This window comes from Ictalurus punctatus, chromosome 12 (assembly GCF_001660625.3).
Source record: "Ictalurus punctatus breed USDA103 chromosome 12, Coco_2.0, whole genome shotgun sequence".
NCBI lineage: Eukaryota > Metazoa > Chordata > Actinopteri > Siluriformes > Ictaluridae > Ictalurus > Ictalurus punctatus.
The window spans coordinates 26,223,711-26,240,200 of NC_030427.2; the positions used below are offsets into that span (position 1 = coordinate 26,223,711).

Consider the following 16,490-nt stretch of genomic DNA (forward strand, 5'->3'; position numbering starts at 1 on the left):
TCTTAGGCGCAAAAAAAAATTTGCTCTATTGACTTTTTGTCTTAGATCTTTTTTTTTTTCTTTTTTTTTAGATCTGCATTAACGTATGAGTATAAAAGATTATCCTTTTGTTTGTTTTTTTAGATTTCCAAACATTTATTTTCCTTAATATGTGTATATGTAATTAAAGAAAGTAGCATGTGAAGTTATGAACTGCTCCTTCATATAAAATAAAAACAACAAAAACATCATGGAGGTTTTTGAGGCAGAAGTAAGCGGCAGCCCAAATCTGCTAAAGAACTCCAGCAAGTTCTCCAAGACGCGTAGAACCTACCAACCTCCCGTCCGTATAAACCCCTTCCACAGCGTACCTGAGAGAGTCGATGTGGGTTTTAAAGGCAAGCGGTGGCCAAATATTGATTCGGTTTCGTTTCTACTGGTTAGAGTTTACCGCTTTTGCGTATTTAGAAAACATTTCCTTCCATCATTTGTCTCGAAGCGTCTGAATTTCTCCACATACGCCAGAATTTTGCAAATTTCCGAGTATTTTCTATTCCTTCAATATTTTCATAATACCTTCAAATATCCTTCAAGAGGTGTACGTGACAAAAAAATATATGTAATCGGGGAGAAATACATTTCTAAATTGCAAAATAATGATCCTCGTTCCAGGTTTTATGTTTTAACAAAAAAAAAAAAAAAAAAAAAGTGCAAATGAATCTCTAATATTTTTGTCTTTTTGACCTATATACAATATGCGTTCTATTTCCTGCCATACATGTTTGTTAGTTAGTGTATTCATTAGCACATAGGGGTAAAACCTGCTCAATAAGAAAGAATGTACATAAGACGCACTAATAATAAACACGGATCATTTCATTTCCCATGCACAGGAATTCTGATGTCCCGAAACATGAGCAAGAGCACGAGTGTTTATTTATGCACGTTTAATTCATATTCGTTCTCATAGAGCAGGTTTGATTTAGTTCACCCCTACGTGTCCGTTAATACGCTAACTAACAAACATGTGCTAACATGTACTTAAGGTGGTCGTCATTCACGCACGAATCCACGAGACTCGAGGCATGGTTAAGGTGAGCTCTTCGTGATTAGTACAGTACACGCCTTAACTCGTCATTAGTACATATCGAAGTAAGTATTAATGCAGGTATTGGTGCATGATTATTCATGTACCGTTCCTGTAACGTGTTACCAAAATATCAACATACGAAACGGTGAAAAAACAAATCATAGTAACTCATAGTAAAAAGGCTTCACGGTATAACTGACGAAAGCAATTAAAGCGAGCTTTAATTGACCACGCAGCTCTGCTCTCAAATCGCCTCTTTGTGTCGGAAAAACTTCATTTCAGACTACATTTTATTGAAGGGAAAAAAAAACTCATTTTGTTGGAATGCAGCCACAAGATAAGACACCAGTGAACAAAGGCTATAAACTCTGTAAATACACACACTCCCCAACTCAGCTGTACTCAGATCCGCTGAGTCACAGCGGCACTGGGGATGTACAGTGCATCCAATTACCTGAAACACCACACGCTCTAAAACTCACACACTATATGTGAGAATTTCCAGAGGATTCTCGTAGTTCCGTCGCTGTCTCGTTGCCTAACTGAAAATAAAGTAACGCTTCATTCGTATCGGCCACTGTAAAGGGTCACACTGGTCTAGAGCAGGTCACAGCTGGTTGTGATATTGAATGGGAGAGCTAAGATATGTTACGGCATATCAGTGCCTCAACATTACTACTGAAGAGTTCTAGTTTCTCCTCAATTCGCTCCGGTGGACACACAATCCAGGAATTTGACCTGACACGGTGGTCAGTGAGAAGCTTTTTGAAGAAGAAGAAGCCTTTATTTGTCGTATGTACGTTACAGCACGGTGAAATTCTTTTCTTCGCATCTCCCAGCTTGTTAAGAAGTTGGGGTCGGAGCGCAGGGTCAGCCCCGATACAGCGCCCCTGGAGTACAGAGGGTTAAGGGCCTGGCTCAAGGGCCCATCAGTGGAAGCTTGGCACTTGACCCCCCCTGGCCTTCTAATCAGTAACCCAGAGCCTTAAAGGTTGAGCCACTACAGTCGTAAATAAACCACTTGAAGCCAGGTGTCGAGAGCGAATAATAAGACAGCATGGATGCCAAAATGGAACGTGAAATAGCGGGAAGTTTAAACTGTACTTCACTTTATTTTGAAAGTCCAGTTTATAGCTTGTGATGTTTCTTAGATCATCCTTACACTCACCTGTTGTCCTATCACAGTTTCAGGTCACAGGTGTGTAACGCAGTGCCACTATCTGTATCTCGATCTTGGAATTAAACCCGAAGTGGGCGTGGCCAAAACTTGGGGGTGGGGTGGGACAGAGGTAGAAATGCCAGCAGTGTCAGTATGTTTTGTGAATTCTGGCTTTAACGGTCCCTCAACTTCAGCCACGTCACTATAGTTCATAATACGTCTCAACTAGAGAAGACAGTGGAGCTGTTTATAGTTGTGAATACCACACAAACACCTCAATACAATATTTTCTAGCTAATTTAATTGGTTCTATTTCCCAAAATATAGACAAACTAGTAGTCTAATTTATACCACCGTGACACTGACCAGTAATTTATACCACCGTGTCACTCACCAGTAATTTATACCACCGTGACACTGACCAGTAATTTATACCACCGTGACACTGACCAGTAATTTATACCACCGTGACACTGACCAGTAATTTATACCACCGTGACACTCACCAGTAATTTATACCACCGTGACACTCACCAGTAATTTATACCACCGTGATCATGACCAGTAATTTATACCACCGTGACACTGACCAGTAATTTATACCACCGTGACACTGACCAGTAATTTATACCACCGTGACACTGACCAGTAATTTATACCACCGTGAAAATGACCAGTAATTTATACCACCGTGACACTGACCAGTAATTTATACCACCGTGATAATGACCAGTAATTTATACCACCGTGACACTGACCAGTAATTTATACCACCGTGACACTGACCAGTAATTTATACCACCGTGACACTGACCAGTAATTTATACCACCGTGACACTGACCAGTAATTTATACCACCGTGACACTCACCAGTAATTTATACCACCGTGACACTGACCAGTAATTTATACCACCGTGACACTCACCAGTAATTTATACCACCGTGATCATGACCAGTAATTTATACCACCGTGACACTGACCAGCAATTTATACCACCGTGACACTCACCAGTAATTTATACCACCGTGTCACTCACCAGTAATTTATACCACCGTGATCATGACCAGTAATTTATACCACCGTGACACTCACCAGTAATTTATACCACCGTGACACTGACCAGTAATTTATACCACCGTGACACTCACCAGTAATTTATACCACCGTGACAATGACCAGTAATTTATACCACCGTGACACTCACCAGTAATTTATACCACCGTGACACTGACCAGTAATTTATACCACCGTGATCATGACCAGTAATTTATACCACCATGACACTCACCAGTAATTTATACCACCGTGACACTGACCAGTAATTTATACCACCGTGACACTGACCAGTCATTTATACCACCGTGACACTCACCAGTAATTTATACCACCGTGACACTCACCAGTAATTTATACCTCCGTGACACTGACCAGTAATTTATACCACCGTGACACTGACCAGTAATTTATACCACCGTGACAATGACCAGTAATTTATACCACCGTGACACTCACCAGTCATTTATACCACCGTGACACTGACCAGTAATTTATACCACCGTGACACTCACCAGTCATTTATACCACCGTGACAATGACCAGTAATTTATACCACCGTGACACTCACCAGTAATTTATACCACCGTGACACTCACCAGTAATTTATACCACCGTGACACTCACCAGTAATTTATACCACCGTGACACTGACCAGTAATTTATACCACCGTGACACTCACCAGTAATTTATACCACCGTGATAATGACCAGTAATTTATACCACCGTGACACTCACCAGTAATTTATACCACCGTGACACTCACCAGTAATTTATACCACCGTGACACTCACCAGTAATTTATACCACCGTGACACTCACCAGTAATTTATACCACCGTGACACTCACCAGTAATTTATACCACCATGACACTCACCAGTAATTTATACCACCGTGACACTGACCAGTAATTTATACCACCGTGACACTGACCAGTAATTTATACCACCGTGACACTCACCAGTAATTTATACCACCATGATAATGACCAGTAATTTATACCACCGTGACACTGACCAGTAATTTATACCACCGTGACACTCACCAGTAATTTATACCACCGTGACACTGACCAGTAATTTATACCACCGTGACACTCACCAGTAATTTATACCACCGTGACACTGACCAGTAATTTATACCACCGTGATCATGACCAGTAATTTATACCACCGTGACACTCACCAGTAATTTATACCACCGTGACACTCACCAGTAATTTATACCACCGTGATAATGACCAGTAATTTATACCACCGTGACACTCACCAGTAATTTATACCACCGTGACACTCACCAGTAATTTATACCACCGTGACACTGACCAGTAATTTATACCACCGTGACACTCACCAGTAATTTATACCACCGTGACACTGACCAGTAATTTATACCACCGTGACACTCACCAGTAATTTATACCACCGTGATAATGACCAGTAATTTATACCACCGTGACACTCACCAGTAATTTATACCACCGTGACACTCACCAGTAATTTATACCACCGTGACACTGACCAGTAATTTATACCACCGTGACACTCACCAGTAATTTATACCACCGTGACACTGACCAGTAATTTATACCACCGTGACACTGACCAGTAATTTATACCACCGTGACAATGACCAGTAATTTATACCACCGTGACAATGACCAGTAATTTATACCACCGTGACACTCACCAGTCATTTATACCACCGTGACACTGACCAGTAATTTATACCACCGTGACACTGACCAGTAATTTATACCACCGTGACACTGAACCAGGCAGTTACTCTAGATGAAAGAATGAACGCTGTATGTTCAAAACAAAAACAATAAGCAATCAAACAATGAAATGTTAGTCTTTGTTTCTACCACAAGCTTCATTTCTGACTGCTTGCTTGTGCCCATCTGAAAGTAAGAACCTTATAGTGTCACTTTTGTTGTTTTTGTGGCATCCCGTGTGGTCCCAGTCATAACACACCCCTATACTCTCAACCAAGCTTTCTAAAAGCCTTCTATCTTGCCGGTTGCCGCCTTATTGTGGACTTTATCGGTACATTTTATGATGTTGCTGAGAATCAGGTTGCTTCATGACAGTCTACAGATGGTTTCTAGAGTGTCTAAAGTGGACCATCCAAAAACATTAGAAACAGTTCTAGTGCTGAGTGGGATGAAATACATTAGTCAACCAGTAAAGTGCACTGGGGAAGCCAAGTGAGAGAAAGAGCGCAAAATGAGTATCAATTAGCACACGAGAAAACGTCTGTACGACAGTGTTGGCCAAGCTGCAGTGCTGAAATGTGTCGTGTCATTACAGGAAGGTGCGAGATGCTACAGGCGTTGACATTAACATGCGTGTTGGAGTGCATTCTGGCAACGTGCTCTGCGGCGTAATTGGACTCCAGAAATGGCAGTATGACGTTTGGTCACATGATGTCACTCTGGCCAATCACATGGAGGCTGGAGGTGTACCTGGGTGAGCTTTTTTTTTTTTTTGTGATCCCTCTCTTTGTGCATGTGTTTTTACATGTGTGATCAACAGTGCGAAAGCTAACAAGAGCTCTTCACATTCAGTCGAACACACCGTGGAGAGCTCTGTGAAAGAGGCTGGTGATGAGTTTTCTTTCAGCAAGAAGACAATAAAAGCTACCCCGTCTCTTTTATTACCTCGCTGCCTCGTTCGTATTATATATTTACCGTCCAGTCCATGTGGGCTGCACGAGAGGATGTCATGTTTCTCGTCCGTGTATTGTTATTGAAGTGCTCTCTCTCTCTCTTTCGCATCCTGCTGGTCCTCCCCAGCCGAGTTCACATCTCCTCTGTGACGCTGGAACATTTGAAGGGGGCCTATAAAGTGGAGGCGGGAGACGGACAGAGCCGAGACTCGTATCTGAAAGAACATGGCATTGTCACATACCTTGTCATCAATCCAAAGGTACAGTACCATCGAAACAGAGGTGTCTCTTTTAGTGTTTCTGAAATCCTGTGAAAAATAATCCTACAAGCCAATATTTCCATTTTAGCTACATTATGGTTAGTTTATCATAACTTTACATTGTCAATAATTGAAGGTTTGTAAATGTTTTGTCATGGTCTGTAAAGTGAAACTAGATGTGTGTATACATACGTAAAATGTGCTTGTTCCGATGGCAGCCATTTTGAAAAGACAGGAAAAGTTCATTGGCAAGGCCACACCCCCTCACGTGTGATGTCATTTTAAAGACCCAGTTGTCCTCTTTAAGGAACAAAAGGACTTAATAGAGTGATATACATAGTATGAGAGATATGAGCAAAAACATGACGTCCACTGTAGTGGACAAAAATCAATTGCTGGGTCTCAGGAGGATGTCAAGCGGAGAACAATACAAGTAGTGTTACCATACAAGATTTATAATCGAGTTCTAGAGAAGACAAAGTGCGCAGAGTAGAGGTGTAAGAGCCAGAGTACGTTTTTGTTTTTTGTTTTGTTTTTAATAATGTGGGGGTTAGCAGTTTAGGGGTTAGTTAGTTGTTCACGGAAGAGGTGGGAGTTTAGCTGTTTGCGGTCCGGATTGAGGTTGGAAGTTCGTTCCACCATTGAGGGACAGATAGTGTGACGGTTCTGGAAAGTTTCCTCCGGGTAATCCGATTTCCTCTCCCAGTCCGAAGACGTGTGTTGTAGGCCGATCGGCATTTCCAAATTGACCGTAGTGTGTGACTGTGTGTGTCCGAGTTCCCTGGGATAAGCCTGGGCTCCCCGTGACCGTGTGTAGGAAAAACACTCAGGCGTAAGGGTCTACGCGGAACCTCTAAGGGTTCCTCCGGAGTGACAACCAAAGAGGGTTCTAGGGTACACATACTGTAAAAAATACAACCGATCATTTATAATACATATGCATATATGACCATGTATCATGATTGATCCAAGTGGGAAAATTCCTAAAATTCCCATATCACGACGGTCAAGCCCCATGTTCCGCCTATCTGGTTGCGTCACGTTGGACAGCACACAGTTTGACAAACCGCTAAAAGGTGTCAAAGAAACAGCATCATTGCTTCCTTTGATTCCGTTTAAACAACTACCATAATGTTTTGCAGTCCCGGTGTCTGGCAGCAACTTTGTAGCAATTTACCGTACCATCAGCTTCAACATAAGCCGTCCTCCATAAACGCTTACTTTGAAGCGTATCTATTTACAGTGCAACTTGGCACGGCACAGGAGGATGTAACTCTGCCAATTTCAGACTGCCTACCGCTTTAGACTCGTACGTGTGCGTGGGTTTGCTCTCTTCCCACGGAGATGGCTCCGCTCGCCAACATCTTAACACCATCTATTTCATTTTGAAATACGGCCGTTTATTTCCGTTGCGTCAGTGCAAGGGGTGGTTCTATTTTCTTGACCCAGGGTGTGCACTAAATTAGAGATGATGTTGATTTGATTCGATGGTGCTTATTTGCATCAGAGCTGAAAATATTGATTATACTCTTGTATAGTGTTATGTGGTTCACTGAACACTGACACTGTTCCCTTGAATACTGCCTACAGTTTGGTACATCCTACATCCTGCCTAAATGTAATATACTGTATATATATATATATATATATATATATATATATATATATATATATATATATATATATAATTGCCCTAATTCTTGATTATTATCTTGGGTCATACCGTAATATAAGCAGGCATGAATCATAATATTCCTATGTGACAGTACTGTACCTCGCCCGTACAGTTATTGATATATTTGATCATGTTTATGTGTATTTATCACTCAGGGAGAGAGACGCAGCCCGCAGCTCCATTGCCGTCCTCGTCCGGTTCTCTACGGGGCGAAGATGAGAGCGTCCGTGCGCATGACGCAGTACCTGGAGTCCTGGGGGGCAGCGAAGCCCTTCGCCAACCTGCACCACCGAGATAGCATGACCAACGAGAACGGCAAGATCAACACACATGTGAGTCGACTGAGGCATTAACAGAAACACAAGAGACCCGAACACTGGATTTGGAGCTCTCCAACAACGATGGCAACCTACTCAGTGTTAAAAATGTTAAATGTGATACAACAGAAAGGAGTTTTAAATCCCAACAGTGCCACAACCTCTGCTCTTTGGGTGGGAGTGATGGCATTACTCACTCTATCTCTCTACTCTCTCTCTCTCTCTCTCTCCTGTCAATCACTAGCCAATCGTGCATGTCTGTGAGCGTCATGTATGCATAAGAGGGCGCTTTACCTCTAAGTGTGTTACGCCGTCCTATGATGCAGTTTGAAAAGACGTAGTCTCTGAGGAAGTACGTGTTAGCCTTCACCCTTCCCGATTGGCACCTATTGTATGATTGAGGAGAGCCGGCTGGTGGGAGGGAATTGGCAAGACCAAATTGAGGAAAAATTGGGGGAAAATGTTAAAGGGATACTTCATAATTACTGTCTGTTGCGTCTGTAAAGTGCGCACCATTACCATTTTGACCTTTTCTGGACTGGAGTTTTGGACTGGTATCACATTTTCTCTGTACCCAGAAAACCTTTACACACTTAGAATGGAAGTGTGTAAAGGGCAGTTGTCGAACTAGCAATAAAGGTTAAAGGATGAGACAAACGAGAGGAAAAAAATTCCTACCAATGCTGTTCCTTTGTAGTTTTATCCAACATTCTGGTTACTTAAACTGTCCCACAAGTCTATGTTGGTGAATATGCAAATTATGCAAATTACTCTGAGAAACAGCTGGCCGAATCATTCATCGCAGTGTTCTACAAAAACTTTTATCGACTGATTTCAACTACTGCCCTTTCTCTTTCAGCCATGAGAGTTGTTACATAACATGCAGCAGTGAAAGTTCTCTCTGTGCACTTTCTGACTCCAGTCTCTCGTCTAAAGCTCACGTAGATAATATTACCAGAGCTGCCTTTTCCCGTCTCACTCTAAGAAACGTAACGATGTTAAGTGGCAAAAAAATGAGTCTGTGCTTTGATTACATCTAGGTTGGACTACTGTAATGCCGTAGAGCGTGAACAAGCCTGCGTTAGTCTAGGGTTTTTACTAGAACCATTAAGTCTGGCAAAATTGCCCCTGTTTTATCCACAGGCTCTTTATTAGTACCTAGAATAATCAGGACTACAACAGGGAGCAGATCTTTCTCCTACAAATCCCCCAAGCTATTATTTGAGGCTTAGACACCGTGACAATCTTGAAGTGTAGGTTGAAGCTCTACAGATGCATTCAATTAAGTACCCTGTAATATTCCTTTAATTGTCTTTCTACCATTTGCAGTCCCCAAACAAATAATTCAGTATTCAGTATGCTCTTTATATTTCTAATATCAAAATTTACAAAGTTCATTTAGACATTGTAGCTCATTGATTAATAAGGAAACACAGACAAGCTGAGTATTTGGTTTTGTGCCATTCATTCATAAATGATTTAAAACAAACAAACAAACAAATAAATAAATAAAGATTTATAATTGATGAGCCTGAAGTAGTCGATGCTCTTTGTAAAACTTCCTAAATCAGAAACCCATGCCTCTTCACCATCGCAATGTTCATCATAAAAATGCGGGATTCTCTAAGCATCGTCGTTTTTCTTCTTTTTCAGGACGTGCCTATGGGACACTATCATTTTCCCGGGCGATCAGAAAGGTCAGTCCTCTGAGCGTTAAGTGAGAAACTCCTCACCGACCCGCTCCGTCTCTCTCGCACTGCTCATGCGTCACCTTTCTTTCGTTCAGAACAAAATCCCAGAAGAAGAGGTTCGAAGAGGAGCTGAACGAGCGGATGATTCGTACAATCGACGGCATCAACGCACAGAAGTGAGTGGGCCTACTTTTCTCTTCCAGCTCATTTCTATCGAGGAATCCTGCTTAACTCATTATAATTACCAGTCCTTTACTTTAGGAAAGGCATGAATGCTCACCGTTTTTGTTCTTTCTCTTGTCAGACAGTGGCTGAAGTCTGAGGATATTCAGAGGATATCCCTGTTCTTTCACAATAAGACTCTGGAGAAAGAGGTGTGGTCCGATAGGAGTCATCCTGTGCGCAACATAACGGCATTCTATACATGTCTCAGTATTCATTATGTCTCAGTGTACGCTTTGTCTAGTTATAAAAACCAACTTTTTCCATTTTGGGTCCCGCTTTACTTAAAAAAGGGTAGTGTTCATAAAGCTCCGACACCTCACATAAATCGACATAAACATTTATAAAGGCTTATTCTAGCATGTACGTCTCAGCTTGTGTCATACGTCTCAAGTTGACGCAATGCCCGAGTCATGTGACATGGATTTTGTTTGAAGTGTTATGACACTTCATCATCATCATCATCATTAGGGATGCACCGATACCACTTTTTTTCAGACCAAGTACAAGTACTTACGTTTGGGTACTTGCAGATACCAGGTACTGATATGAGTACTTCACACTTTTCGGAATGCCCCACATCTGAAGCATGTCATCAAACGCACCTGCTAGGGCTTGGCCAGTGAGCGAACCCCTAAACTGCGTTGCTTGTAAAACGACTCTCTGGGGAGTGAAATCCTCATCGATCCACTGTGCTGTTAAACTTTTAAGAGACATTGGGCTGACACTGCTAGTCCAAATATCACTGGTGAAGTCCTGCAAGAGGTTCCTGATGTGCTTTTTCACCAAGTCATGCAGCTTTGGTAATGTGGTATCTGTAAAGGGGTGACGGTTGGGAATCTCATACTTCGGCGGAAATACACCAAGAAGACGACGAAATCCTGTATTATCTACAACTGGCAACGGTTGGTCATCAAGAGCAATGAACTGGGTAAGAGCTTCTGATATTTTTTTCTGCCTGTTGGTTGTCTCTGGACATTTTCTCTCGCTTCTCCAGCGTTTGTTGCAAAGTTGGTTGTCGCTGTTTCCCGCTGCTAGCATTAGCGAACTCTTTGCGCTCGGCGTTATGTTTGTTCTTTAGATGTTTAATCAAATGGCTTGTGTTAAATGAGCTATTCTTTACCCCTCTTCTTAACAGTTTAGTAGAACATAGTTTGCAGTCTACTTTTATCATCATCACTTATCTTAAAATATCTCCAAATTGCTGACATTGCTCCTCTTCCGACCACCTGCTCAACGGACGAGAGGTTAGGCTATGTCACGTTGTCGTAAAGTGGTATCGGTGCGGTTGTATCGGGGTAGTTTTACGAGTACGAGTACAGGAGCACAGTATCAGGCCGACACCCGAGTACTGGTATCGGTATCGGTGCATCCCTAATCATCATCATGATCATCATCATGTGATTCGGAGCTAGAAAGTCAATTGTCATGACATTAATGTTAAATATTTGAAAAACAAAGGCCTGAGAAAATATACTATATATATATATATATATATATATATATATATATAGTATATTTTCTCAGGCCTTTGTATATATATATATATATATATATATATATATATATATATATATATATATATATATATATATATATATATATATATATATATATTTATAACATTGGCACAAGTTTTAATAAAAATGTTATAGACTTTCTGTAAATATATACTAGTATATCTACACATTTATACGTTTGCCTCACACCTCCAGGGTTGGGGGTTCGTGCGTGTGTGTGTGTGGGGGGGGGGGGGGGGGGGGGGGTGGATTTTGCATGTTCTCTCCGTGCTTCAGGGGTTTCCTCCGGGTACTCCGGTTTCCTCCCCGAGTGCAAAGACATGTGTCTTATTATTTCACATCATCACCATGATGTGCCTCATGATGATCTAACGTAAGGCAGGCTGTAAATTGTCATAACACTACCTCTGTCACATGACTCAGGTGTTGCCAATCAGATCACGGCACTCTTTCATTTATAACCCGTGTTCGGCTTGTCATGAAGTGTGTCACGATGTCAGCCTTGCGAACACCGCCCTCGGAAAGTGACGCTATATTGTTGTTGTTGTTGTTTTGTTTTTTTTTACGTGTTACAGTATAGAGCGACGGCCTTGCCAGCCTTTAAGTACTACGTCACCTGCGCGTGCGTCATCTTCTTCTGCATTTTCATCGTGCAAGTATTAGTTTTGCCGAAGTAAGTACCTCCTCACTTCCTCACTTTTGTCTCACGATCATAAGAATAATTCGGAGCAGCTCTTTAGCTCTAGCCCAACGATCACATTAGCTGGGCAATCTGAGCCAGAGTAGAGGGAAAGACGAAGACACAAACCAAGAATGGAAAGATCTCAACGTGTGATAGAGACATTACTGTATAGTTAGAGATTGATATGGATTTTGAGAATAAAAGCGCAGAAATTACGCCCTTTTTTTTAATCTTCCGCGCGACTTCAACGTCGTTCTAATTAACCGTGCCTGTGTCAGCCGGAAGCGCGCTCAGACATCTGAAAGCACGTATTGATTTTCCCTCTCTGTTCTCTCTAATGTGTCCTCACTCCCTCACTCTGTCATTATATCCATTTTACAGCACCATTAAATGAGCTGCCCCGGCAGACCGTGACTCTTATAGTTTCCTTTACTTCTTGCCTTCTCTTTTTTATTCAAAATGACATTAGTGTCAGAGTGCAGCGAAGTCAAATTCACCTAAGAAAATATCATGCGCTTCCTGTTCAGGTGGCCTTCATAACAGAGAGCATAACAAAACTACTGGGAAATGAATATTATGACTTCTTGCGCTATCACACATTTGCTAGACGCGATTGTTTTTCTTTACAGGAGGAAATGATGTCTTCAGCTGTTTATCACGAGATTGGGTCAATAAGTTCAGCTGTGTAATATAATAGTGGGTGTCATTTTATTAATGGTCCTATTTTCAGCTGAAATGGGCCCTAAAGGTGCATGTTTTGATACTGTTTTGCAGGTAAAATGCAGCCTTATGCTTTTCAGTGTCATCATAAATAATCTGAATAATCTGTGTGTGTGTGTGTGTGTGTGTGTGTGTGTGTGTGTGTGTGTGTGTGTGTGATTGTGTATTTTAAGGCTTAAAAAAATAAGAGCCGAACTGTTCTGTCTCATACAGGACCGCTGTGCTTAGTGTGTCTTTTGGAATGACCTTCCTGTTGCTAACTCTTATCCTCATCGTCTGTTTCGCTGGCCGTATACTGGTGAGTGAACTCCTCACATTAATCAGAGTTCAATCAGGTTGTGCTGATGAGTCAACTAAGGAATAAAGCATGTCGGGGCATGGTGTTCTAGGAAACTAATCAGTTGGTGTGACGTGCCTGAAGACTTTCCTATTCGGAAAACTTTACAAAGTCGGAGACTCTTTACACTTTTTTATTTATTTATTTATTTTTTTACTTTCTGGGTGTGTCTGCCATACAGGTCCCTGGATGTAGCGTTATCAGACAATCCTATTGATTTGAGTCTAGATTTCAATGTGCTGAAATCAACAGGATCTTCGGTAAATCAATAAAAAGTGATGCGCAGTGATGTCCTGTATCACGAGCCTCAATAATGTCATTTAAGACCTTAACTGCGGCTGAAGTTGTGCTATGTTTTTTTTTCTTCTTCTTCTTCTTGTGTGATGGAATATTATGTTCATATTACCATGCGTGTATATTATGTTTGTAGTTACCCATGTTTGTAGGATCTCCGCCTTTTAATAATGGCATAACAAAAGCAGATTTACACATTTTTGTAGTCTGAATTGAAATTTCAACGCAGCGATAGGTGAAAAATATACGTCGGAGGGGGTCAGCGATAAAATCCGCAGCTCGTATTATGAACAGTGGTTCTAATTCGATCAGGACTTATTTATATACGCGGCCGTTTAAGAGCTTTTTGAACCTGACGAATAGTAGACCGTTTAAAACTGAAGTCCAGTAAGTGTCTTGCTCTATAATATAATCCATATCATTGTTCATTTCTATAGTTTTGGGTGCCTGAAATAGAGATCCAGCAGCAATAAAGTGCTCACTAAAACAATCAAGCTTTTCTCCTCTCTCTGAGATTTGTACGGAATTATCCTTTATGTATAAGGGAAGCGCTACAGAGGCGATATTTTTCCAAAATTTCATAGGCTTGTTTAAGTTGCAAGCTGTTTCGTTTCAAAGGGAATCGGCTTTAGCCCTCTCTACTCATCACTGTGCGTCTGTTACGTAGTTTGTCTAAAACGAAGCCGATCAGATCGAAGCTCAGAGTGCCTCGCTCTAGCCCAGGCAACATCACGCTCATGAATCAAATCGGATCGTGCAGGTGAAAACCGAGGGTCGTCACGACTCTTCACACGGTATTTTTTGAGAGGAGCACGTCTATTTATAATAGTAAAATAAAAAACACTGCCAGGTACACTCCGTATCTGGGATCAACAAAATCTTCTCCCAGTCGAAGCCAGCAAGGTCATGACGAATGAATGAATGCCTTTTATTGTCACTATACACATGTACAATGAAATTAAGAGCCACTCCTTTTTGTTCCGTGCAAACATATACATTCAATACACAAGAAGAATAAACAGATAATACACAGATAAATAAATAAGATAAATAAACAAAATAAATAAACAAGATATACAATATATGCAAGATATATGCACGATAGATAGATATTAGGGTGGATGGCGGAGGTACTATGAAATGCACAGTTTTGAGACAATATATACATATGCTGTGGACTCAGTACATGTGTTTGTTTATCATGGTAATAGCTTTCGGGAAGAAACTATTCTTAAATCTACTAGTCCTTGTTTTGATGCACCTGTAACGTCTCCCTGAGGGCAACAGATTGAACAGATCAATCTGTTGGTCAACAAAGGTCAACAAAACCTCGTTCGCTAAATTGAGACGTACACCATCAACGATTCCATCTTCGCAAGTGGTACTATCTTGAATGTGTTCACATTCATGTCGTATTTATTACTGTAATATTACAGTGAATCAAATATAAGCTTATTGAACTATTTCTAGAAATAAATAATCATCTGCCAATGGAATGGTAAAGTTTAAAGCTTGGAATTAGTCAAAGGAAACGTCTAGAAATATGTTTAATGTTATATTTGGTTTACTGTAATCTTGTACTAAGAAATACTATCTACAGTTTTGCTCAAAAGTTTGCATACCCTCTCGGCTAAATCTTAACACTGTTAACAAAATAAGAACGATCGTAAAAAATCCCATGTTTTTTTTTTTATTTAGTGCTGTCCTGAATACGCTATTTCACATAACAGATGTTTACATATAGTCCACAAGACAATATTATAGCTGAATTTATTCAAAAATTACCCCGTTCAAACGTTTACACACGCTTGATTATTAATCCCGTGTGTCGTAGATGATCAGAGACTGTGTTTATGTTTTGTGAGAGTTCTTCATGAGTCCCTTGTTCGTCCTGAGCAGTTAAACCGCCCCACTGTTCTTCAGAAAAATCCTCCAGGTCCTGCACATTCTTTACTTTTCCAGCATCTTCTGCATGTTTAACTCCTTTCCAACGGCGACTATATGATGTCGAGATCCGTCTTCTCACACCGAGGACGACTGAGGGACTCGTACACGACTATCACGAAAGGTGCACACGTTCACCGACGCTCAAGAAGGGAACACGATACAGTAAGATCCAGGGGGGTGTAAACTTTTGAACAGGATGATCTGTGAAAAATTGTTACTATTGAATGGGGTGATTTTTATAAATTCAGCCATTATCTTGTCTTGTGGACTATATATAAACATCTGCTATGTGAATATATATATATATGTGAATGTGAATATATATATATATATATATACACTTGCAGTATTTCACTATATTCAAGATATATTCAGTTTTGCAGTGTAAAGGTGTATCTCCGTCAAATAAAACAACAAAGCAGACCATAAAGATGTCCCTCTGTCGAACACCAGCCCAATATCAAAGCGGAAAATCATCACTGATAGTAAATAATAGCAGAGGTCAGTAGTATAGTGGAGATGAATCAGTTATCAGGGTTTACAGGGTGAAGAACAAATACAGACCGTGTTTTACTGTTTTTGTATTTGCACCTGTTGAACGCAGGATGTCTTCGTTACGATTATAAAAACGGATGCCCTTGATGAAATAAAGGGGTTTTTTTGTTTTGTTTTGTTTTTAATTCAAAATAACCATGCTCGGAGGAAGGCCACTTTTCCGCAGAAAAATCAGCACTTAAATGTTAATAAGCGCCGAGCTGAGCTGCATTCGCGAGCTGCAGACTGTTTTTCGAAAAAAAGAAAGGAACACGTGGACCATTGTACCAAGGTCAGTTTTTCCTCGCTTTTCCGTACAACTCAAACAGTGTGTAC

The 16,490-nt window shown here is 40.9% G+C and overlaps 1 protein-coding gene and 1 long non-coding RNA gene across 4 annotated transcripts in view; one reads left to right on the forward strand and one right to left on the reverse strand.

The window, feature by feature from the left end:
- Window positions 1–6,170, reverse strand: part of LOC108272797 (uncharacterized) — a 7,656-nt gene extending 1,486 nt beyond the window's left edge. Inside the window, exon 1 of the long non-coding RNA XR_001814152.3 lies at window positions 5,978–6,170. This is a non-coding gene — a long non-coding RNA (uncharacterized LOC108272797). The remainder of the gene's footprint in view (window positions 1–5,977) is intronic.
- The window catches only part of adcy2b (adenylate cyclase 2b (brain)), a 77,980-nt gene that overhangs the window by 41,166 nt on the left and 20,324 nt on the right, over window positions 1–16,490 (forward strand). For all 3 annotated transcript variants that reach the window (XM_017481538.3, XM_017481536.3, XM_017481539.3), the window contains exons 8-15: window positions 5,598–5,756; window positions 6,083–6,215; window positions 8,046–8,222; window positions 9,861–9,904; window positions 9,994–10,074; window positions 10,203–10,272; window positions 12,216–12,313; window positions 13,256–13,340. In XM_017481538.3, coding sequence (XP_017337027.2) covers window positions 5,598–5,756; window positions 6,083–6,215; window positions 8,046–8,222; window positions 9,861–9,904; window positions 9,994–10,074; window positions 10,203–10,272; window positions 12,216–12,313; window positions 13,256–13,340 — 847 coding nt within the window. The remainder of the gene's footprint in view (window positions 1–5,597; window positions 5,757–6,082; window positions 6,216–8,045; window positions 8,223–9,860; window positions 9,905–9,993; window positions 10,075–10,202; window positions 10,273–12,215; window positions 12,314–13,255; window positions 13,341–16,490) is intronic.